The sequence below is a fragment of the Carassius auratus genome, chromosome 1, assembly GCF_003368295.1.
Source record: "Carassius auratus strain Wakin chromosome 1, ASM336829v1, whole genome shotgun sequence".
NCBI lineage: Eukaryota > Metazoa > Chordata > Actinopteri > Cypriniformes > Cyprinidae > Carassius > Carassius auratus.
Window position 1 is genome coordinate 28,533,240 of NC_039243.1, and position 24,567 is coordinate 28,557,806.

The window sequence follows — 24,567 nt, forward strand, 5'->3', positions numbered from 1 at the left end:
ATGTATCAAGATTTACTCGATGGATGAAAACATCATTGTATAGATTTCCTTTACCAAAGACCCTAAATTGGAAAATGTACAAGTACACAAATAAGTTCATCTTGGAACATGGTGTTTTTCATTAACTAAATATAGACTTGTTAATAGCATTTAATGATAAGTGTAAATATCTCGAAATCGAATTCAATTCACTGAATAAGATGATGTATTGCAACCTACTGTAGGATAATGTATAAGTTTCAGTTAATAAAAGTAAATGAAAATGTGCAAAGAATGTGTATTTCTCTAGATACGTTGTCTTCGATTTCTTTTTTAGCATTTCCTGTCTTTTTCACAGTACACTGGACAACACAAACCTTTTTGTTTATCGTAAAACGTGGCAGTGGAGTTAAAAAAAAATAAGCGAAATAAAAATCAAATTCTAGACGAGAGCGGCCTCCGTTTGCTGTCACAAACTTTGAGAACAGAGGAACTTTTTGGAGGAAAAGGACCATGGCTTTGTGTCCTCCAGGTTTAGGCACCAAGAAAGGCCCTGCCCTTCCAGACAACCTCCCCAGGGGACGCCCTACGTCTTTCAAGCTCCTGACCTTTCACTATCAGTTAAAAACAGGGTTTAGAGAGGCCCCACAATCCCTTGGTCAGAGGTCACCTATGTTTTTGGGTTGATACATTCTGATGCTCTGTTAAAACCTAGCTAATGTAGATTTCAATGAAGACTTGACTAAATATCACCCTGCTTTCTATGTCGCCCTAAAGCGGTGCTTCCACATGCTATAGACAGCTCTAAGTCTCACGCAACAAACAGTGAGAGAAACAAAAACGCTTTCGTTTAGGACAAACAAATTTGCCAGAACACGGGCTACCCACAAAGAGGAAAACAAAAACAATGTCACGGAGGTGATTGTCAGATTTGAACAACGCTTTGTGTTATTTCATCGCATTTCCTGCCTGGCTCTTATTGTTGTCCCGTTGTCTCTCAGATTGTGCTTTATATTATTAGTCCACTATGATCGGACCCCCGCAGGTGCCGGCGAACTGTCCAGGGATGTCTGAGAAGCACGTCGAGTCAGAGAGGCGAGAGTTGGGTCGACTAGAGAAGAAGGCGGGAAAAGTTTGTACCAGCCAATCACGTTGCTGGAGAGGTCCAGCTCCTCTAGTAGGATTTGTGCGACTCCCATGAAGGATTTGTGGTCCATTCGCCCATAATCTCCCCAGACAATTACCTGATAGGATGAAAATCATCAGATTCATCAGTGGATGGCCCTCTCAAGTCACATAATCAAAGTTAATAATATCTAATCTCACAAATGTGATCCGTTTAAAACTAGACACGCAGCCCTTCAATGACATTTTCACTGACTAGATTGAGACTATATGTTGAAAAAAGACTAATAAACCACAAGACTCACTTGTAACACTTTATCCTGTGGACTTTCTTCAAACTGCAGCGTTTGCTGGTACAGCGGGTCGAGTGTCTTGCGTGCAATTTTTGTCTTCTTCTTAGCTACATACGCCCCGTTGTGTAGAAGATAGATTTTGACATATGGAGCTATATAAAAAAATTAATCAAATTAGGCAGATATTAACCTTGTATACAGGCATTAGTCAGTAAACTAGCTCTAATAAATCAGACTGCTTTTTATATGCAGTTTATATGGTGGCTGAGTAATATGATACATATGGAGCTTGAATCACATGCAGCGAGTTCAGAAGAGAGCAGAAGTGACTCACCGGGGAGTGATTTGGACCCTGGTTTTTGGATGAGACCTCGTGCTCTTATCACCTCCACCTCCAGCTGGCCTTTCTTATTCACCATGCCAATCTGAATGTCACCTGGACATCACAGAATACGCAAGTAAAACCAATTACTAAAATTAGAAATGTTATTTAAATGGTACATTTGCTTAACGGATTTACTCAAATTGTTCATGCAAAACTTTTTTACTGAAATATGTAAGTGAATAGCGTCTGTAAATTTGAGGTGTTTAGTATAATTACAAGTACAGAAATTATAACACATCAGAACTAAATTCTTAATTCTTTCCATTCGTCTATCTCACTTAAATAATGACTGAAATGATATACTAATATTTATATATGCAATCAATTAATTAAATTAATACAATTAATCACAATCAATAGCATATATGATTATGTATCATGAATTAAAACTTACAGCAAATGGGATAAGGATAGTATGCTGTAAGGGACTTCACATTGAAACAAATCTTACCAATTGCTGGTGTCGCAAGGGTTTGTCGACCGACTAATTGAGCAGGGCCCAGTCCATCCAGGAAGTCACTGAACTGAGTCTCGACTCGAACTGCTGGGAAGATTGGACTGACCAAGACAAACATTGATATGAAATACTGCAGGTGTTGTTTTTTCTGACTTACAGTATTTCATTATGAAATTTAAGGCTGGAATACACAACATGACTTTTAAAATCTGAACAGATCATACACTTTATTTTCTTTAACTTTTTTTATTTTTTGACGCATAACGGCAATTGACTGACTGTTGTCAGGGTAACAGGAACAACACTTCAAGAGGCAGCTATTTATAGACAAAAATAATCTTGCTTTAAGACGGGCCATTTTGTAACAGGAAAAAAAAAATGAAAATGTTAAATTATGTTGGATCCTGTAAATACAGAAACAGGGAAATGCTCCAAATTATTTTAGGATAGCCATGTACATTACAAGAACTGGCTATTGGTATGAAATTATAACGAACAAATTTTTCCATGTTTTTTTTTTTTTTTTTTTTTTTTTAGATAATATGCAACAGACTTTTGGAAAAGTGCATCACCGATGCACTTTTACAAAATAAATAAATATACAAAATAAATAAAAAATCATATTTTTCTCATGGAAGGAATATATTTAAAAGTCATGCATATATTTAAAGTATGCCAAATGTGATTACTAAGGAAGCAGAAGGAAACTGACCTGCCCTCTGAGTTGTGGCTGTTCGTGCTTCCGTTGTTGGACTCACGGCTGGGTTGACGACTCATATTCCTCTGTAATTCCACAGCCATTCCCGTCTCCTGACTGCGCTGGATCGTCCCTTGACTGCCCTTTGACTTCTTATTGGATGCCTCTGAAGATGAACACATTTCACAAACAATCAGGAAAAGAGACTTTTAAGAGTAATTTGTATCATTCATTTTAGAGAGAAAAAAAACAACAAGATAAATCAGGATCTCTCTCTCACATGATTTTCTATGATAAATTATTAAAGAGTTGGATTAATGTCCTCCCTAAACAGTTCTGGTCAAGCTGCAGACGATCCTTTTTGATGTTAAAAGCACACAGCAAAATAATTTGACTCTGCTTGTAGCTCCCACCGGGATGGACGCTAACCGTATATGAGTGCATTAACCACCCCACTTTATCTCTCTTAAAAACAAGGGCATGTCTCCTCATCCTGAATCCCTTTTTTGTCTGCTTACATAAAACAGAGAGAACAAAATGCAGTTCCCCCGGAGCTCTCAGACTCCTCTAATGTGCTTTCAAGACTTTTTCAAAAGGAACAAGCTCTGTGGCAATGAGAAAAGTCGCCTGATGAAAAATCGTATTATACCAAACAATACAGAGTCTTTCCTGACATCTGAAAGCACTAAAATGGCCACAGGTGCCCTTTTGAAAAGATGCTGTTCATGTTTGATGAGGACAAACCGTAGCTAAAGCATAAACTTGAACTCATAGCAAGATACTACACAAGACAAATGCTGAATTCGGAACCACACACTCTCATACTACTCTTAATTTGTTCACAGTATATGGCAGAAATAGGAGTAGAATGCTAGTACGCAGTTCTGAATTCAGCATAAGTGCAACAGGAAAGGTAGGCTTAAAAATGCTGTGCCATAAACACAGAGTGCCCTCTTGTGTTGTCTAGCAAAAATACTAAAAATAGAAATCTTGAAAACATTTATAAGGACTGGTGTCCAAGGACCATTGGACAAAATGTGCCTATTCTGTCATTTCTGCAAATGATATTACATTAATTCTTGCACATTTCCCAACACTTTCAGCCTGTAATGTGCAATAAAAAGGTGATAAAAGCACTTTTTTCCCCAAAACAGATGAATATGAATGTGGCAAAAGAAAAAAAATTAAATTATGTTGGTTATAAGATGTTCTGTATGTTGTCCTGTGATTGGCACTAAAAGGTTAATGCTCTATTGCTTTTGAAAGTGTCACCATCAATAAACCTAACCGACAGCGCTATGAAAACACATTTGCTAAGCAGTGTTAATTTCGTTGACTAAATATTTTCGTCATTATTTTCGTCACGAATATATTTTTGCGGACGAAAACTAAACGAAAACTAAAATAGAAGGCACTGATGAAGACTAAAACTATGACTAAATTGATTGACATTATCGTCAATGAATAAAGGAGGGGACGAAAATAGGCTGTGACGAAAATCAAATCAGCAGACGGGAGAGATGCGAGGAATGAACAAAAGAACCGGCAAAACGGAACAGGCGACACTGCATGAGAGAAGAGAACCAATCTGAGCCTGACTTATTGAGACGTGAAGCGAAGGTTTTCAGTTTTTAAATGAGCTCCCGGGAAGTCGACATTCGAAGAGGTGATGACTAAAAGAGCGACAAAATGTCCACAGCTCACTTCACGTTTGACGACGAACAAAACAAAACAAACTGTAAAGCACGCGGAGCGCTCATTCGTGGCAAGAACACAACCAATTTGAAAAGACATTTACAGACGAGCCACCTGGACATTTTCTCAAATGTAATTTCACAACGATGTTCTTTTGTTTATTGAGCTAAGCAAAATTGGAAGACTGCAGTGCGTAGATGTTGTAGCATTAAATATTACGAACTGAAAAGTACTGTAAAATAGCCCCTTCTTCCAGTTAGATGAGAGCACAATACTAATACGTAATATTATGATACATACATTTGATTAATACCAATGTTTAGTATATTTTATAATGTTCTACTTGTTGACAATATCACAAATATTTCTTTATTAGTCATGTGAAGCGTGAATGTTCACATCCTATCATTATACATACTAATGTAGCAATATTGTAGTATTTAAAACATACAATATTGCTAGACAAATGAATACCTTATAAAATCTTGTTACTTTTTTTATCCACCCAACTTATTAAATATTTACTTTAAATGTATGCACTTATTGTTCAGCTCAGCTGTAAGCTTTAAGGTCCTGGACCTAACTTTATTTTTCTTTTATTGATGGTCAATTGGCAGCTAGTTATTGTTTACATTATCATGACAGTGTTTGTTGCTGCATAAAAGCTTTTGAATCGAAATAAAGACACAGTTGTGTTGAAATAAAGTTGAATTTGTGTTTTATATATTTTGGTTAAGTTTGTTTCCTATACCAGCTGTAAAAAATTGTCTAGTAAATCTGTTATTGATTTTAGTCTTATTTTAGTCGACTAAAATACCAAGCAATTTTAGTCGACTAAAATACCAAGCAATTTTAGTCGACTAAAATAAGACTAAAATTAAAACAAATCAGATGACTAAAACTTGACTAAAACTAAAAAGAATTATAGTCAAAAGACTAAGACTAAAACTAAATTAAAATTTTGTGTCAAAATTAACACTGTTGCTAAGGCAACATCCAGCTATAACTGGCTTCTGTAAGTCTTCGAGCTCTTTTATCATGATGTGTTTCTCCTCCCTGATTGCGACCAGTTGATTGCTAAGTTTACTACATCTTAAAAGCCATACATATCGCGTTGATTTTCTGAAAATGTATTAGATTACAAATCATGCATAATGTTAAAAATGCTGTGAGATCATAACATAGTATTGTGAAAATAAGTCTTATTTAATCAATAGTCTGTCCCTGCCCCATTTTCTTTTTTTATTTTTATTTAAAGGAATAGATATTGGTGTTTTACTAACACTAGTGTTTATTTCAGCTGGAAAATGCAGTGAATTATATGTATAGGCATGTTTCTGGAGACAAAAATGTAGGTAGAGGCAAATTGTTTAAATGAGCACATGCTGTGTCAAAAATATGATTTTATGTGACTTAATCAGCCTGACCACATTAGGTTAGACCAATAAAAAGAAATGTCTCTGAGTCAGAACAAGTTTACAAATGTATGTTACATTGAATATTGTGTTTAATAAAATCACATTTTTTATCCACATCATTTAAACAGGGAATAATATAACAGGATGAGAATTTTTATTTAGTGCACTCTGGTATTATTGCTTAATATAACACATAATGCCCAGCTGGCTTTGGTTACATCAGCAGAAAGGAGTAGTTATGGACACTAACCTGTTTGACTGATCTGCGAGGTGCTTCGGCTGCGACGGTTTCCCACGATAGCCACGAATCGAGAATTGAGACTGGAGCGACGCTTTTTTGCTCCGGTTCCGACTGTTCCCAGGGCAGTGTCAGACTGGCTGCCGTCCGTTCGCTCTGTTGTGTTGATGTCACCACTAACACTTGTGCTCTTCAGCATATTTCGGCCAGATGAGGCTCTGACTTGATGACTGTAAGCAAGCAAAAGAGAAATGAACAGTTGAGACAAATTAGTTGATACAGTATATAAAGGTAAGACACTAACTGTTGAAATTTATATTCAAAATGCTTCATTCTTTCTTGAGGTGTATTAACAACACATTCTACTAACAACATCACTGATTCTAATATTAGCACAAAATAAAAAAAGCAGTTTTTTTTCCAATTCATTTATTTTTCACCAACCAGTAATATAGCATAAAATGAAAAGCTTCGCTATATAATATAATTAGCCTGAACCACGACTACCCGAGTAGTCAAGTCTAGTCAACACCAGTTAAAATCAGTCCCCTTAAAATCATTTGACAAACACAGTTTTACTTCCTGTTGTAAAGTTTGATTTTCTACTTAAAAAAGTGGGGCGGCACTCCACATCACACCAGTATTTAGATCTGTTTCCTTAGAAGACATACAGTAGACTGTACAGTTTTAAAATATATGTCTGTATTAAGTGAATTATCTGTCTTATGTGTATTAATTTTAGGAGTACACTATAATATAGGTCATTTTTAAGAGAACACATAGCGACTAAAAGCCTCAAAAGTGTAATCTTGCTAGATTTACATTTGAGTTAACAACTGTGTTAATTAAACAGCAACATTTTCGGGTTAGTTGTTCGAACTGTCAATATTATGACGGAGCAAGAACACTTTGACAGTGCAGCCATGTCCTCTGCTGCCCCCTGGGGGTTCGGATGAGCTGCCGTGTGTCGGCGCCCTCTGACGGATTCAAGGTACTGCAGGACTGTCCAGTTGCACTCTCCCCATCATCTCCACACCCTAACCCCCTCGCTGGTGGACATAGGGTGGGGATAGGAAGTAAGGAGGCGGGTCTCTCTTCCACAGGCTGGAGGGTAGTGACAGAGGGGTGAGCAGACAGGGGTGTTGGTTTGGGAGGATCCAGTGCTGACTCAGTATTCAAGCATGGGATGTATGAGGTGAGACATGCAAAGAGGGCTCTGATACAGACAATACAATACACAGGACACCAGAGGTGGGTAGTAACGAGTTACATTTACTTCGTTACATTTACTTGAGTAATTTTTCGGGGTAACGAATACTTTTCGGAGTATATTTAAAGATGGGTACTTTATACTCTTACTTGAGTACATTTTTTGGGAAAAATCTGTACTTTTACTTCGTTACTGTGGGCGACGCCCCTCTCGTTACTTTATCTTAATGCAATAAATGCTTCAGTTTATTCCAAACGCGCCGTCTACTTTTCTCTGGACAATGAGCGATGCCCATTCGCGAATGATTCATTCTTTTGAGTCAACTCTGTTCAAAGGCTTGATCAAACCAATTGGCAAACGAGTGAATTGGTTCATGAATCAGTTTGATTGAGTCGTTCAGTTCCATGCTGCACGCGCTGAGCTCTGAAGCGGTTCACTCAGAGTTGTAACGTTTAAGAATATTAGCAGCGTTGAAAACGGGGCTATGGAACTGCACTGAATTGAAAGCTAATCTGCAAAGGCTATTCTTTGCTTGCGATGGAGATCCTTATTAGATGAACGCGTGTGCTGTCTACTGTTTAACAGGTAATAACTTGGGCTACATTCGATTACAGTACACGATACCACTGTGACATTAGTTTGTTGTACGTGTGTGGCTTATAACAGGTTGAATGCAGCTTCCAAAAGACAAAGAATAGCCGATTAAGATTTTATTAATTTTAATACAATCACACCAGTGCGAGTACGTTCAGCAAGTCATATCATCAGCTGCTAAATTCAGATCTGTGATCGCTTGCTGGCGCTGAGCCAGAGACAGACGCGTTTTTACAGCGCTGCGCATTAACCAATCACACACGGTTCTGTTGAGCTTTTGACTGCAATGGCCAATCAGAGGTGTTCCGATGAGTCATCGCTGAAATGCCGGTGCTTCCTTCACTCGCTCACTTACTGAATACCTCTTTCTGCCGAATTCTCTCGTCAGAAACAACAAAGTGCAGATGTGTGTACGAATCTATAATTAAGATATTGATTTCACAGTGTTAACAGTTTCAGTGATTTTAATGGTAGTTTCTGAGAGTGAATGAAATCTAGACTGTCAGTGAAAATTATGTTTAATAATGTAAATGTTATTTGCTCTCTTTCTGAACAATGAAAGATTAGTAGCAATATTTATATCACATTAACTTTCAATGTTAAATTCACATTTAAAATAAAGTCAGTCGTATTAAAAATATGTTATGGCATGACACCTATATTTGTTACTTAAATAAACAGACAGGGTTTTATAATAAATTACATAAATTGGATTAAAGGCTGATGAAATATATACATTTATACACACACACATACATTACATACATTTTTTGTCTATATATCTATATAAAAAAGGCACCGTATATATGACCCAAAGTAACTAGTAACTAACTACTTGAGTAGATTTTTTATCCGATACTCTTTTACTCTTACTCAAGTAACTATTCAAGACTAGTACTTTTACTTTTACTTGAGTAAATATTTCTAGATTTACTTTTACTTTTACTTGAGTAAAGTTTTTGGGTACTCTACCCACCTCTGCAGGACACACATTTACAAAGACACAGAGAGTGGCATGTAAATGAAGCAGAATACAAACAAACATTAAAGCTGCAAGCAGCGATGAACGGGCCCTCGCACCCGGGCTCACCGGCAGCGAGTGGCTTTAGTTAATAGGTGAACGGTGAGAAATATGCGTTTAAACTCATAAATATAAGTAGAATATATGAATGTTTATTCCATATATGTGCCAATCTTCCTGTTGCCAGCAGGTGGCGCTATCATTGTAATGGAATATTGGCCTTCAGATGTGTTCAGGGCAGGACTTTTATCGAACATGTGAGGTTTGGGGAGGATTGGACATTTTATGCCTGAGTTACAACAACTTCTCTTGCTGTGGCGAGACATCAAAATTTGTCATGGCTCCATGTACACGCCCTTTAACAAAAACTCAAGATCTCCACAAGTTAACATTGCACAGGCCTTTAGATTAGACTGAATAAAAAAAATACTTTAATCTTAAAAAAATTCTAGGAGTAGTTTGTTGCAGCGTAAAACATGTAACTTCCTGTTGCCAGCAGGTGGCGCTATGACTATAACTGAAAATGGGCATGTAGATCTGTTAAGGGCAGAAGTCTTATCTAACATGTGAAGTTTGGGGCAGATTGGACATTGTATGTCTGAGTTACAGCAACGTCCTTTTTCATGGCGAAACATCGAAATTTGGCAGGCTGCCATGGACACGCCCTTTAACGAAACCTCAAGATCTTCGCAATTTAACATCACAAAGGCCTTTAGATTACATTGAAGAAGTTTGGTGTTGATCTGAATAAATCTCTAGGAGGAGTTCGTTAAAGTACAACCCCTGAAAATGGCAAAAACAACACCAATTTTGAAGGGAAAATTCTAAATAACCGACTTCCTGTTGGGATCCGGATTTCGTACCAAGAGACTTTTTTGTAGGTATTGGAGTGTTACATGTGTGTACCAATTTTTGTACATGTACGTGAAACATAGCTCGAGGCGCACTCCGTTTAAAGTGTATAGGTGGCGCTATCGAGCCATTCTGCCACACCCAGTGGAATATTGGCCTGCAGATCTGTTCAGGCCAGGACTCTTATCACACATGTGAAGTTTGGGGAAGATCGGACATTTTATGCCTGAGTTATAACATCTTTTATTCCCATGGCGAGACATCGAACTTCGTTGCGGCGCCATGAACAAGCCTTTTAACGAAAATTCAAGATCTTCACAACTGAACATGGCACAGGCCTTTAGATTAGACTGACCACAAAAAAGACATTGATGTCATAAAATTTGTAGGAGTAGTTCGTCGCAGCGTAAAATATGTCACTTCCTGTTGCCAATAGGTGGCGCTATGACTATAACTGAATATGGGCATGTCAATCTGTTCAGGTTCGGAGTCTCATCAAACATGTGATGTTTGGGGCAGATTGGACATTGTATGTGTGAGTTATAGCAACTTCATTTTTCATGGCGAATCATCGAAATTCGCCAGGCCGCCACGGACACGCCCTTCAACGAAAACTCAAGATCTTCGCAATTTAACATCGCTAAGGCCTTTAGATTAGGCATACCAAATTTGGTGTTGATTTGAAGAAATCTCTAGGAGGAGTTCGTTAAAATACAACACATGGAAATGACCAAAATTACACAAAAAATGCTCATAATATTAAAAATAACCGACTTCCTGTTGGGTTTAGAATTTCGCTCCAAGAGTCTTTTTTGTAGGTATTGGTGTGTTACATATGTGTGCCAATTTTCGTGCATGTACGTGAAACATAGCTTGAAGGCTGTTGATTTTCTTGGTATAGGTGGCGCTGTCGAGCCATTTTGCCACACCCTCTTCTGAATCCTATATCACACGAAAATTTTCACCAGGTTTGACGCGTGTGCAAAGTTTCATGACTTTTTGAGCATGTTAAAGCCCTCAAAAATGCGATTCATTCGGGAGAAGAAGAAGAAGAAGAATAATAATAATAATAATAATAATAATAATAATAATAAACAAAGCAGATACAAGAGGGTCCTCACACCATCGGTGCTCGGGCCCTAAAAATCAAACAGCATGCACAATGAACCTCTCAAACTACACGTAGTGTAAAGGATCATTATACGACAGCAGAGAAAAATATTTAATTATAATATGAAGAGTTCAATCCTCTTTTTGGTAAAATTAAGATATATTAAATAATAAAATGATTGCAGTGAAGATATATAATAATATATAAATATTTTTTAGTATTTTAGTGTACAATTCATATGAATAAATAGAAAAACTGTATATTTTAGACAATACATTTTAGTTTTTCACTATTCTTAACAACATTTTGGTTAACAAATATTTTTTTACAAAAATGGCATGCATTGTAATTATACACACACACACACACACACACACACACACAGCTGCTGGTCATATAATTAGAATATCATCCAAAAGTTGATTTATTTTACTAATTCCATTAAAAAAGTGAAACTTGTTTATTATATTAATTCATTACACACGGACTGATATATTTCAAATGTTTATTTTTTTTTCATTTTGATGATTAGAACTAACAACTAAGAAAAATCCCAAATTCAGTATTTCAGACAATTAGAATGTAACTTAAGACCAATACATAGAAAGGATTTTTAGAAATCTTGGCCAACTGAAAAGTATTATCATGAAAAGTATGAGCATGTACAGCACTCAATACTTAGTTGGGTTTCCTTTTGCCTGAATTACTGCAACAATGCGGCGTGGCAGGAGTCGATCAGTCTGTGGCACTGCTCAGACGTTATGAGAGCCCAGTTTGCTCTGATAGTGGCCTTCAGCTCTTCTGCATTCTTAGGTCTGGCATATCACATCTTCCTCTTCACAATACCCCATAGTTTTTCTATGGGGTTAAGGTCAGGCAAGTTTGCTGGCCAATTAAGAACAGGGATACCTTAAACCAGGTACTGGCAGATTTGGCACTGTGTGCAGGTGCCAAGTCCCGTTGGAAAATGAAATCTTTATCTCCATAAAGTTGGTCAGCAGCAGGAAGCATGAAGTGCTTTAAACGTCCTGGTATACGATTGTGTTGACCTTGGACCTCAGAAAACACAGTGGACCAACACCAGCAGATGACATGGCACCCCAAACCATCACTGACTGTGGAGACTTTACACTGGACCTCAAGCAACGTGGATTGTGTGCCTCTCCTCTCTTCCTCAAGACTCTGGGACCCTTATTTACAAAGGAAATGCTAAAGCTAAATTGACTTTCATCAGAGAACATGGACCACTCAGCAGCAGTCCAGTCTTTTTGTCTATAGACGCTTCTGTCGCTGTCTGTTGTTCAAGAGTGGCTTGACACAAGGAATGCGACAGCTGAAACCCATTTCTTGCATACGTATGTGCGTAGTGGTTCTTGAAGCACTGACTCCAGCTGCAGTCCACTCTTTGTGAATCTCCCCCACATTTTTGAATGAGTTCTGTTTCCAAATCCTCTCCTTCGCCTCTCTATTAATGTGCTTGGACACAGAGCTCTGTGAACAATCAGCCTCTTTTGAAATGACCTTGTGTGTCTTGTCCTCCTTGTGCAAGGTGTCAATGGTCGTCTTTCGGACAACTGTCAAGTCAGCAGTCTTCCTCATGATTGTGTAGCAGAACTAGACGGAGAGACCATTTAAAGGCTTTGCAGGTGTTTTGAGTTAATTAGCTGATTAGAGTGTGGCACCAGGTGTCTTCAATATTGAACCTTTTCATGATATTCAAATTTTCTGAGATACTGAATTTGGGATTTTCCTTAGTTGTCAGTTATAATCATCAAAGTTAAAAGAAATAAAAATGTGAAATATATCACTTTGTGTGTAATGAATGAATATAATATACAACATCCATTTTGAATGAAATTAGTGAAATAAACTTTTTGATGATATTCTAATTATATGGCCAGCACCTGTATATATACATGTAGCTTTCTAAAATAGTTTTAGATGTCATTTAGTTTGTCACACTAGACAAATTCCCAAAATGATTTCACGTCAAATACCTATATTTGTTCGAACCAAGCAGACTAAATTCTAATTAATAACTGGTGTGTGGCTTCAAATTGATCAGAAACGTTGAAGATATAATTGGTTAGTAAAGCCCAAATGAGTCAGAAAAGAGAGAGGAAAAGAATCAATGGAATGTTCACAATTCCCAAAAATAATGTCCGATTAAAGATACCAACTCAAAATAGTCCTACCATCATTGTGAAGTTTTTCTAACCCATTCAAGGCATTTGGTGATATGTTTATGATATGTATTGATTCTGCTTATTCGCTTTGGACATACCATTTTTCTAGTGCCTCTATAGTCAAGTACAATCATTTTTATTTGTATACAGAACTGTTCATAATTTATGTGATTTGATAGCATCTTTAAAGATAATCATAATGTCTTAAGCTGTGGCAAGGACAAAAACTGTAACACAGTTAAAACAACTAAAACTGTAGTTGATTTTGTTGTGTGTGTGTGTGGGGGGGTGGGGGGGGTCTTAAGAAGAACCAGACTGAGCCAGAGGAGCATATACTACAGTAAATAATGTATATCATCTAGTATGTATCTGTTATATAATTGTAATGCTTTTTTACCCAATAAGTCAAAAATTCAAAAAATTATTGAATTATGAAACATTTAATAATTAATATAACAATAATCCCCCCCACCCATTTTCCATGTATATTAATGTACAGTAGATTATTGGTTTTATTATATGCTTTTATCTGAAGTGACATAATTGCATTCAATGTATACTTTTTTACCAATTCATGCATTCTATGGGAATAAAACCCATAACTAAATTATTTCTATGTAATGTAGTTTTGCACTATTAACAACCATGGTATGCAGGTGGTAAATAGGACTGTATTTAAGAGAGATGTCTGTGTACAGCAGTAATTCATCAAATGAAGATCAAATGTTGGAGAACACCTGTGCACATGTCCAGATGCGCGGTGTGGTTGAGTCATTTTCTATGCATTGTCGGTACACAATGCAGAAAATCTATGTAAATAATCAGCACTATCAGCAGCAATAAGAAAGTAAGGTAAGGATAAACTTGTATTCGGTGGTGGTTAAGGTTAAGACCTGAGCAGGGGGAGCTGGTCCATGTTACCTCACATCTCCAGCCACCGTATGACGTCTGCGTTTAAGCTCCTCAGAGAAACGTCTCTTTCCCAGGCTCCTCCTGTTGTCTGTTCCATTCACCCCCCATGAAATCCTTCTCTCCTTCTTTTCATCTCCTTTACAACTCTCCAACGACTTCGACCTTTGACCCCCAATGCAATATGTATGCATGCAATAGAGCACAAGCCGTAATAGCAGGAAAAGTAAATCATGCAGAAAATAAAAATGTCACAAGCCATGCAGAAGACAGACAGTTAGAAGCATGCAAATGTCAACACACCACTAATAACAAAAAATAGAAATATCACAACCTGAGGACACACATCATCATTTTTTTTTTACCCAAATTGAGTAATTGCTGAATTGTATAGAATCATTTTAAATTTTTTCTAGGGAGAAATATGATTGTTGTAGAGGGAAATAGATATGCTTTATAAGTGAAAATTAATTTAATTTTGAGGTGATGGAACGAAATATGATTTTTCTTTTTTTTCTTTTTTCAGAAAAAGGAAAAATGGCAGAGCGCTAAACAGAGGAAAAAAAAAGAGTAAAAAGTACAAAAACTTTTACTATCATGTCCTATACACACATTAAGTATGTGTGCTTTCTGACCTAAGTCTTATTTTAAATAAATAAACAAACAAACAAACAACTTGTAGTCATCTATTACACTGCTAATTTTAGGTAACTACTTTTTAATTACTTTTAGATCAACTCTTTTATCACATTGACTTTAATAGGATAATCTTGTACTATATTGAATTCAAAATAAAAAGAGACAGACAAAAGCTTATATGTCTGATTTGTGTAGCTTGTGTTGTTAATATCAGCGAAGGTCACGCAATCATTTTTACGACCTTGTATTAGGTTGCATTTTCTAATGAAGTTAATTAACGGCCACTACCAATTCATAGTTATCCTAATTTAAAAAACAGTTTATCACACTTGCAGTGTGTTACGTTGTGTTACGTGTGTTTCTTGATAGGCTAACCTGATTCTCCCATGTGGTCTCTCAGACTGAACGGACATGTAGCTGGTGGCACTCAGTCGTGAGGCACTGCTGGCATGGGAGATGGCTGATGCATCGCTCATGTCACTGTCTGATGACCTCGCAGACATGTTATCGCAACTCCTCCTCTGGTCCTTATACATCTAAACCATCGATGAATAAAGAATTAGCGACCTGCCATACAGTACATAACAGCACTGCCAGACACACGAGTTGGAGACCTAAAAAGCAGTTTAACACTCACATCTCTCCTGTTTTTGAGCTCTGCCTCTGGGTCATGACCAGAGCTGGCGTAAGAGCCCGGCCGATGGGAATGTACTCTCATCTGCAACTGACGAGCCCGCTCTTCCACTGCTAGAGCTGCATCAAGACAGAAAGGAGAAAAAAGCTAAAAAAAAAAATGCAAGAGGGGACATTTTAAATAGCACAAAAATGTGTTAATTAAAAATTAAATAACTACATTTGGACAACAGTCGATATCTCTGCCAGTGAACAAACAGTATTTTTTGCTGTAATGTTACTTCTGGTGGAAATGAATAATTTTCTCTGCTTGAAAATCCAGCATAAGGAAATACACTACAGGTGAATGACATAAAAATAAAAATAAAAGATTATCAACATACTTCTCTAATTATGTGCATATTTGAATATTTCCCAGAACAGAAAATCTGCACATTGGATAAAGCCAGGTTCAAATATTCCTGTTTGAATTTTTTGACATATTAAAATACTATAGACTATACGAAAATACTGGAAGAAACATGTTTTTATGAATAAAATGTTATATAAATCAAGTGAATGTTATTGTGAACAAATCCCTTTGTGAAATCTTCAAAATATAGATTCAAATATGTAAGTGCTGCTTTTTTAAGATTATGCATTGTAACTGAAATCTACAAATACAAACAGATAATAAAATAAACACTTGAATATATATATATACACACACATATTTATATATATATATATATATATATATATATATATGGATGTATATTGGATGTTTTCTTTCATGTTATGGAAGCAAATAAAGTCCAAAATCACAAAATCGACCATGGTTTTGCCTGTAACATCTACATTTTGGAACAATAGTAACTGGTTTCTAACAGGTCCAAACTGTTCATTAGTTGGTTCACGTTGGCAAACCATCTTTGGCCAAGAACAAAATGGATGGTCAGCCTGTTTTTGGAACAAAATGGATGACAAGCAAATAACCAACTTCTTTGAGTTATTAAATGACTTATGAGTTATTATTATACTATATGTTCCAGATATTGTGGATTTAAATGCTGCGTTCCAGGCAGGTTTTTGAGCCCGTGGGTCACGACTTCAAACCACGACTCACGACTTTGTACCATTCCAGGCAAGTCACGCCAAACTTCCTTGGCGCAAGGAATTGTTGTTAGATTATTCATTTTATTGCAATGTTTTATTGCCCTAAAATTATTTTTTCAATGTGTACCACTTGCATAAACACCGCATCCGTAGGCAATATTATCAGTAGGGGATGCCATTGTTATTTCGCAGGCTATGTGACGTCAGAACTCAAAACTCTGAGTACATCGATCTAGTACGAGTTCACGGGTGGGAAGTCACGGGTTTGACTGCCGTACCAATGCACTTTCACGGGTATAAGGTTGGGAAAACACGGGTTACAGGTTGCCTGGAACATGGCATTAGACAAGCATGTGATCAATTCTAGGGCAAAATGCAGAGAATGGAATGAGTTAGGTTTCTCCTCAGGTTTACTGTTGACATGGTCTTCATTAAGATGGTGTTGAAGGAATGAGATATGGCATGAGAAGAGACAGAAAGATGTAAGGTAGAAAGATCAACAACGTTGACCACATGAAAAAAAGACTATGGATAGAGGAGTTATGAGATTATCTGACATTTATAAAGGCAACTGGCACTGGGACAGATTGATGGGTTTTGGGTGTGATTTTGGATTGTAACAGCATTCCAGATTACTGCTGTCTGTATTTGTGAGTATTTAGAAAGAAATATTTTGTAGGTACCTAGAAAGAAGAGAGAGAGAGAGAGAGAGAGAGAGAGAGAGGGAATTCCTTACCTTGCTCTATACTGCTGCTCTTTGCAGGGAGTTGTGGCAGCTGTCTGCCCCTGCGCCCTAATGACGTTGTTCCTGCCGAAGAATAATGTCCACCATACGGAAGTTCTCTGGGAAGAGAGAGATTTTGTAAAAAAGACAGGGGAAAAAAAGGAAAAAAGATACCTTTGTAGTAGAGTAGAAAAATGGACTGATTACTATTTTGCATCTGCTGAATAAATTGTGATTAAAATATGTTATTTAATTGTAATCCATTATGTACTGTGATTACAGAAGCACAAGAAAGCAAATTTGAGATTTGGAGGTTAGATTATTCATTTTTTTTATTGTCGTCTTTAAACTATTAAATTATAGCAGTAAGCAGTAGTTCGCAAAATAAAGCAGGAGCAGCCAAGCTCTGAGGGGCTCCCAGCATGCACCTGTCAGCTCGTGGGGAGTTAGGGCAGGAACCCCCTAAGTTGGTCTGGCCAAAGGGCCTGAGGGGAGACTCTCTCCTCCCTCTGCCACCCCTGAGGATAGAGGTGGGCTGGAGTCTAAACACAGCCATGGCAGAAAAGGGCATGGGCCAAAAGAAAAAAAAAAAGGTAAATTATGCAATGAAATAACACAAATTCATACATCTGAAATGGGTAAAACAATAACAAACGAAGGTAAAAATAGTGAATAAGCATAAATTGACATAGAAAACAAATACAGATAAGTGATGAAGAGATGTTTAAAGGGTTAAGATGAGATCTCACCTGTCGCCATCAATGGTTTTCTTGTTAGCTATCTGACAGCTTGACCTATCCAAATTGCCAGAATGCCTGTGAGATGGAAAATTACTTATCCAGAAAACAAACAGAATGGAAAAACCAAAAACAAAAGGAGGAATGCAGGACGGTAAATGGAAAGCCATTATGGAGCTTAAGGCCAGGTGATGCTTCTTTGACTTGTTTCTTTGAAACGGTTACAGAAAAGGATTGTTAAAATTATACGCACATACACACATACGCATGCACACACGCACGCACGCACGCACACATAAAGCACACGCTTTACTAACCAATTATATCTTAAACGTTTCTGATCAATTTGAAGCCACACACCAGTTATTAATTTGAATTAAGTCTGCTTGGTACAAACAAACATAGGTATTTGATGTGAAATCATTTTGGGAATTTGCCTAGTGTGACAAACTAAATGACATCTAAAACTATTTTATAAAGCTATATATATATATTTTTATAAAGCTATTTTTTTTTACATAAAACGATTCCTCTATTATAATATATTTTAAAATGAAAAACTGAACTTTCAGCAGTCTTAACTGTTTCACCCCATACTTTTGAAATGTTACATTACGACACTAAATCCTGGCACAGTTTGGCTGTGGAGTAGGAATAGTGTACTTGTAGGAACTGATTTCTCGGTAGCACTTTATTTTACAGTCCTGTTCCTCATGTACATACTATGTACTTATTATAGTAATTACAATAACTATGTAATAACTAGGTACTAACCCTAAACCTAACCCTACCCCATGCAGTTACCTTGTATTACCAGAACTTTCTTAGATAAATACACTGTAAGTACACTATAAGTACATGTTAGTACACGTACTGTAAAATAAAGTGCAACTGATTTCTCATGTTTTCACATACCTTTCTCTTTCTAGTGAGTGGAAGTTTGACTCTGGTCTTAAACAAGTTGTGCTGGCACTTCTTATTCTGTCTAATGAAGGCTGAAGATCACTGGAAGAAAGAAAGAAAGAAAGAAAGAAAGAAAGAAAGAAAGAAAGAAAGAAAGAAAGAAAGAAAGAAAGAAAGAAAGAAAGAAAGAAAATACATTATTAATCATAATGAACATAGAGTATACATTATTAACCAAAATGTTACAGTAACAGCAGGGTCAGTGTTTCCTTTATCCACTGAACAGATCAAGTGTTTTGCAGTGTGTTTTGAAGGTTCTTACACTTGAAATCCTTAAAATCATAAAACGAGTGCAACGGGTTTATTGTTTAATTTTAATAACACTTTATGACCAATGGGACAGTTTGCAAATGTTCTGTTCTCTTTCTCTGCTTAGCACAAATATTACACTGGAAAAAAAATGGTTACCTGAAAATGGCTACATCAAAATGACATCAAAAGTCAAAAATATTATATAATATCGCTGAATCAACCTGAATCAATTTATACCAACAAAAAGGGTATAAATATATGGGTATATATATACACTTTATATGGGCCATGTAGAATATCACGTAGAAATATATCTTTAAATTGAACACTTTTTGCAATGAAACTTTATATTACTTTTTTTTTTTTTTTTTTTTTTTTTTTTACATAGTAATATGGGAGGGGGTTCCATCAGTATTATACAGATAAGGCATATTATAATTTTAATAGTTGTTTGCTGCTTTGATTTCTCAGGCATATATACTTGTGGCTTTTCAAGAACAACACAAAATATTTTAATTGCTCCCTGTCCCTCTCACTTGCTATTGATTGTTATCTGGTTTGGATTTTGGGTGCCTTACCCAGAGCTGACCTCATCTGTGAACCTGAGAACACGCTGTGGAATGGCACTAAGAGGGATAACGCTATCCCTCTCTGTTCGCCGGGACGGTTTGTTCTTTGAGCATGCAGGGAGGGTAGAGCTTAGCATGGGAAGAAACAAAGAAATAAACAAAATCATGCATAACAGACACAAAAAGAAAGTAAAAATCAACAAAAGAAAAAATGAAGCAAAAGAAGAGATGGGCTTTTCATATGTGAATGTCACAAGAAGGGAAATGACTTATGCTCTCAGTTTAATATCTAGATCTAGAAGCCATATCTTTGATTGGGGTTGCCAACTTCAGAAGAGGACAATAAGGGACACTCTTGGGTACTTTATAGGAAAATAAGAGATAATATATGGTGTCATGCTGTTGTGTACAGGTGTGCTTGCAGCTATGTATATCTCAAGACTCTGCTAGACTGAATTAAATGCTAAAATTAATTTGTGATATATTATTTTGCTGACATAAATGTCAGCTGTAATATTCAGTTAATCTAAATATCATACTGAAGAGTTGCAGCTCCAACCCCCTTAAATACAGGACAGAATGTGTAAGTTTTTGTCTTCCAGTAACACACAGTGATTTGTTCATGAATGATTTTGCATGTTTGAACAAATTAGGTGATTCAATGGCCCTTTTATAAAGACATTAGTTACTTAATTCTTTCATGAATGAATCAGCCAGTTTGAATGAATTGGGTGAATTAATGATTTTAGAATTAATACTTGTTGGCTGATGATGAGATGAGAGATAAAAAAAAAAAGTTTAATGTGTTAAACAATATTTAAAATGTGTATAACAAGTGTCAGACTCTGTTCCTTGTTTTGTATGCATTTTGCTCCCCATGTGCTTTCCTAGCGCTTATTTGGTTCTACCTGTCATGATAATTGTGTTTTATTAGTTCCTGGTGTGTTTTGTCCTACCCTCATCAAGTACTGTGTATTTATAGTGAGTCCTATTTTGAGTTTCTCTGTAAAAACATCCTGTTTTCTATGTTCTCCGATGTCTCCTCATTCCTTTGTCTCCTCATTCCTACACAGTAGCAGAGCTCACTCCAGTGTCGGCTCCAGCCCCAGAGCTCACTGCAGCGTCAGCTCACTCCAGTGTCGGCTCCACCCCCAGAGCTCACTCCAGTGTCTGGCTCCAGCCCCAGAGCTCACTCCAGTGTCTGGCTCCAGCCCCAGAGCTCACTGCAGCGTCAGCTCACTCCAGTGTCGTCTCCACCCCCAGAGCTAACTCCAGTGTCGGCTCCACCCCCAGAGCTCACTCCAGTGTCTGGCTCCAGCCCCAGAGCTCACTCCAGTGTCTGGCTCCAGCCCCAGAGCTCACTCCAGTGTCGGCTACAGCCCCAGAGCTCACTCCAGTGTCGGCTCCAGCCCCAGAGCTCACTGCAGCGTCAGCTCACTCGTGTCGGCTCCCGCCCCAGAGCTCACTCCAGTGTCGGCTACAGCCCCAGAGCTCACTCCAGTGTCGGCTCCAGCCCCAGAGCTCACTGCAGCGTCAGCTCACTCGTGTCGGCTCCCGCCCCAGAGCTCACTCCAGTGTCGGCTCCAGCCCCAGAGCTCACTCCAGTGTCGGCTCCACCCCCAGAGCTCACTCCAGAGTCGGCTCCACCCCCAGAGCTCACTCCAGTGTCGGCTCCCGCCCCAGAGCTCACTCCAGTGTCGTCTCCACCCCCAGAGCTCACTCCAGTGTCGGCTCCACCCCCATAGCTCACTCCAGTGTCGGCTTCAGCCCCAGAGCTCACTCCAGTGTCGGCTCCAGCCCCAGAGCTCACTCCAGTGTCGGCTCCAGCCCCAGAGCTCACTCCAGTGTCAGCTCCAGCCCCAGAGGTCACTCCAGTGTCATCTCCAGCCCCAGAGCTCACTCCAGTGTCAGCTCCAGCCCCAGAGGTCACTCCAGTGTCATCTCCAGCCCCAGAGCTCACTCCAGGGTCACACGGAGGGCTCATGTTCTAAGGTAAGCAGGGCTCCAGCCATAGAGGCCCGGATGGGGGCTGGGGCTGTGGCCTCGGAGGCAGCTCCGCCATGGCTTTCTATTCTGCATGCCCTGCCATGGCCTTCTGGACTGACTGATCTGCCAAGGTGCCCCAAACTGCCAGATTTTCCATGGGTCCCGGAATGGGTGCTGACCTGGAGGCCTTCTGCCTGGAACCCTGCTCCTAGAGGCCTCCAGAGCACCCCTCCCCCCACCCCGTTGGATGTTGTATGGCGCAGGACGCGCCTTTCGGGAGGGGGGGTGGTGGTTATGTTAGAATCTGTTCCTTGGTTTGTGTGTGTTTTGCTCCACATGTGCCTAACTTGCCCTCAGTTGATCCTTCCCGTTCCTGTCATGATTATTGTTTAATTAGTTCCAGATGTGTCTCGTCATCCCCTCATCAAGTCATGTGTTTTTATGCCAAAGTTATCTTAAACCCAATTAAAGCATACTTTTTATGCAAACTTAATTAAGTATATTTTTATCTAAAAACTGTTCACTAGGTTTGGAATCAGCAAGTGATATTATATTGTATTGATATTTGGGCTATGATAACAAAACAATTTGATTCTTTGTCTTTAATATATAGTTATTCCAAATTGTAATATTGCATCTTCTCCTCACTTGACTCTCGTCTTTACTAAATTGTGGTGTTTTTCTTAAATATATTAGTATTTGATTATACTGAATTTCGGTTAAAATATTTGTATGCATTTATTAACACAGTAACAACAATTTTGCATGAAATGGTTGGTGGAATATTATAATACAAACAAATATAATACTACAAACATAACTGCTTTTAAAGGAAAACATTATACTAGAGTACAGAGATACAACACAAAGAAAGGGATGGGAAACAATGTCTGAAATGACTGAAACAGCACACCAATCAAACTAAGCAGAGGAATATATAAGTTTACTGCAAGGGTCTGAAGGTTTTCACTTAAAGTATGGGAATCTGCTCAAGCACAACAATGATACTCAGGTCATTTCAACCAGCTTACCTGTAAATTTCTTTATGTATACCATTCACTAACAAGGGCATCTTTGGGGGAAGTGTGTTACAGTGTCTAGTTAATTTCCTAATTACATTAGCAGAAACAAGCAGGCAAAAAATAAAAGAAAGAAAGAAAGAAATAAAGACAAAAGAAAGAAAGAAAATCATTACCTATAAGCAAGCACAAAAATATTTTCAATCATTAACATGGCAGGTATAGACAACCGATGAAATGTCTAACTAGACATTTCATGTAAATTAAAAAAAAAAAAAAAATCGAGGAAAATGAACACAAAGATGCTTGAATCAGGCACAAAATAAAAAAATGTATTGTATTGTTCTAAATTCTCTTATCATATTTATCGTCATTAAGTTTTGTAGGCTCTAAAATTGTCAAAAAAAAACAAAAAACATAGAAAACAAGGCATTCTGGGATACAGGTAACTCAAAGTGGCAGCTTATTCACAGCTCTGGATTTTTACCTGTTTGTATGCAGGCACTCAGCACTCCCACCTCGGATTGATCTTTGCATCTCCAGGACCTCGCTAAGGTTGCCATGGTGATCGTGACACATTGACAGTTTGACAACCAAACATAAAAGAAAAGTAAGAGGATGGTGAGGAGAAATAAATAAATAAAGAAAGAAAGAAAGAAAGAAAGAAAGAAAGAAAGAAAGAAAGAAAGAAAGAAAGAAAGAAAGAAAGAAAGAAAGAAAGAAAGAAAGAAAGAAAGAAACGGAATATGTATAGAAAATGATAGACATGTATTTAGCAATATTTGTACTACTATTAATGGGAATGAACTAAAAACTATGACTGTTAGTCATATTAGTAGTATTAGTATTTAGTAGAGCAACAGCATAAAACAATTTGAAACAATATGAAAATCACAACAAATTCTGTTTCTTAAGCATCAAAGGTTCCTCATGCTATTTATCATTAATAGTAAAAAGATCCAGGTGTGAATAAAAACTTGTTTCAGTATAACTAAAGCATACGATTATGTAAAGTGGTGCAATGCACAATCACACACATTTTATATACGCTTTTGGAGCATTAAGCATTAAAATAGCAATACCTGTCCTCTGAATATTCATAGTCAGAATCTCCAGAGCGATGCTCCTGGTGGAAGTCATGGTACCGAGAGGGAGAGTAGGAATGATGGTGGTTTTTGTGGATCTCATCCAGACTCCTGATAAGAGGATGAAGGGTAATGAGTCTAGCATTAAACATAAATCATCGTCTAGAGTGCAAGACACTTCACACAGTTGATGTGGCTCACCTCTGCACAGGGACGTGTGCCGGTCGTGAGCGGGCTCTACACTGGTCTTCTCTGTGTGGCGATACTGACCGAGAGCGATGCTGTATGGCTGCCTGTCTCTCAGGTACGGTCAGTGTGCTTGACTTCTCCCGGTCTCTGGAGTTCCTCTCTGCTGCTTTAATACAAATACATTCTGTGTCACAGACTTGTTCCAGTCAATAACATACAAGGACATCAGAGAGTGACAATAACACAGCCACATTGATATTTCTAAAACTACAACAACAATCCATGCCAAGGGATTGTGCTGAAGTGCCGGCACAACTGCTACCACTCTACACATGCTAGAAAGAAACAAGCAAATAAATAAATGAACAAATAAAAATAAAATCTGCATTATATGATTGTACTATTACAAAGTTTCCTCCGTCTACTTGTATAATCACATTTTACATTTTACTTTTATTTTATTTGCTTAGCAGAACAAACCTAAGTGTACATGATGCATGAGTTTT

The 24,567-nt window shown here is 37.7% G+C and overlaps 1 protein-coding gene across 3 annotated transcripts in view; it reads right to left on the reverse strand.

The window, feature by feature from the left end:
• Window positions 1-843: 843 nt before the first annotated feature.
• LOC113106397 (regulating synaptic membrane exocytosis protein 1-like) overlaps window positions 844-24,567 on the reverse strand; it is a 74,339-nt gene continuing 50,615 nt past the window's right edge. The window contains exons 17-34 of one of the 3 annotated variants that reach the window (XM_026268300.1): window positions 24,074-24,227; window positions 23,870-23,983; window positions 23,275-23,337; window positions 22,800-22,877; window positions 19,792-19,911; window positions 18,914-19,003; window positions 18,011-18,076; window positions 17,690-17,803; window positions 17,274-17,380; window positions 15,447-15,562; window positions 15,185-15,345; window positions 14,183-14,335; window positions 6,300-6,517; window positions 2,952-3,102; window positions 2,234-2,340; window positions 1,732-1,833; window positions 1,410-1,549; window positions 844-1,223 (exon numbers count right to left, since the gene is read on the reverse strand). In XM_026268300.1, coding sequence (XP_026124085.1) covers window positions 1,005-1,223; window positions 1,410-1,549; window positions 1,732-1,833; window positions 2,234-2,340; window positions 2,952-3,102; window positions 6,300-6,517; window positions 14,183-14,335; window positions 15,185-15,345; window positions 15,447-15,562; window positions 17,274-17,380; window positions 17,690-17,803; window positions 18,011-18,076; window positions 18,914-19,003; window positions 19,792-19,911; window positions 22,800-22,877; window positions 23,275-23,337; window positions 23,870-23,983; window positions 24,074-24,227 — 2,273 coding nt within the window. In that variant the 3' untranslated portion in view covers window positions 844-1,004. The remainder of the gene's footprint in view (window positions 1,224-1,409; window positions 1,550-1,731; window positions 1,834-2,233; window positions 2,341-2,951; window positions 3,103-6,299; window positions 6,518-14,182; window positions 14,336-15,184; window positions 15,346-15,446; window positions 15,563-17,273; window positions 17,381-17,689; window positions 17,804-18,010; window positions 18,077-18,913; window positions 19,004-19,791; window positions 19,912-22,799; window positions 22,878-23,274; window positions 23,338-23,869; window positions 23,984-24,073; window positions 24,228-24,567) is intronic. The other 2 variants (XM_026268281.1, XM_026268291.1) reach the window with 2 other exon arrangements.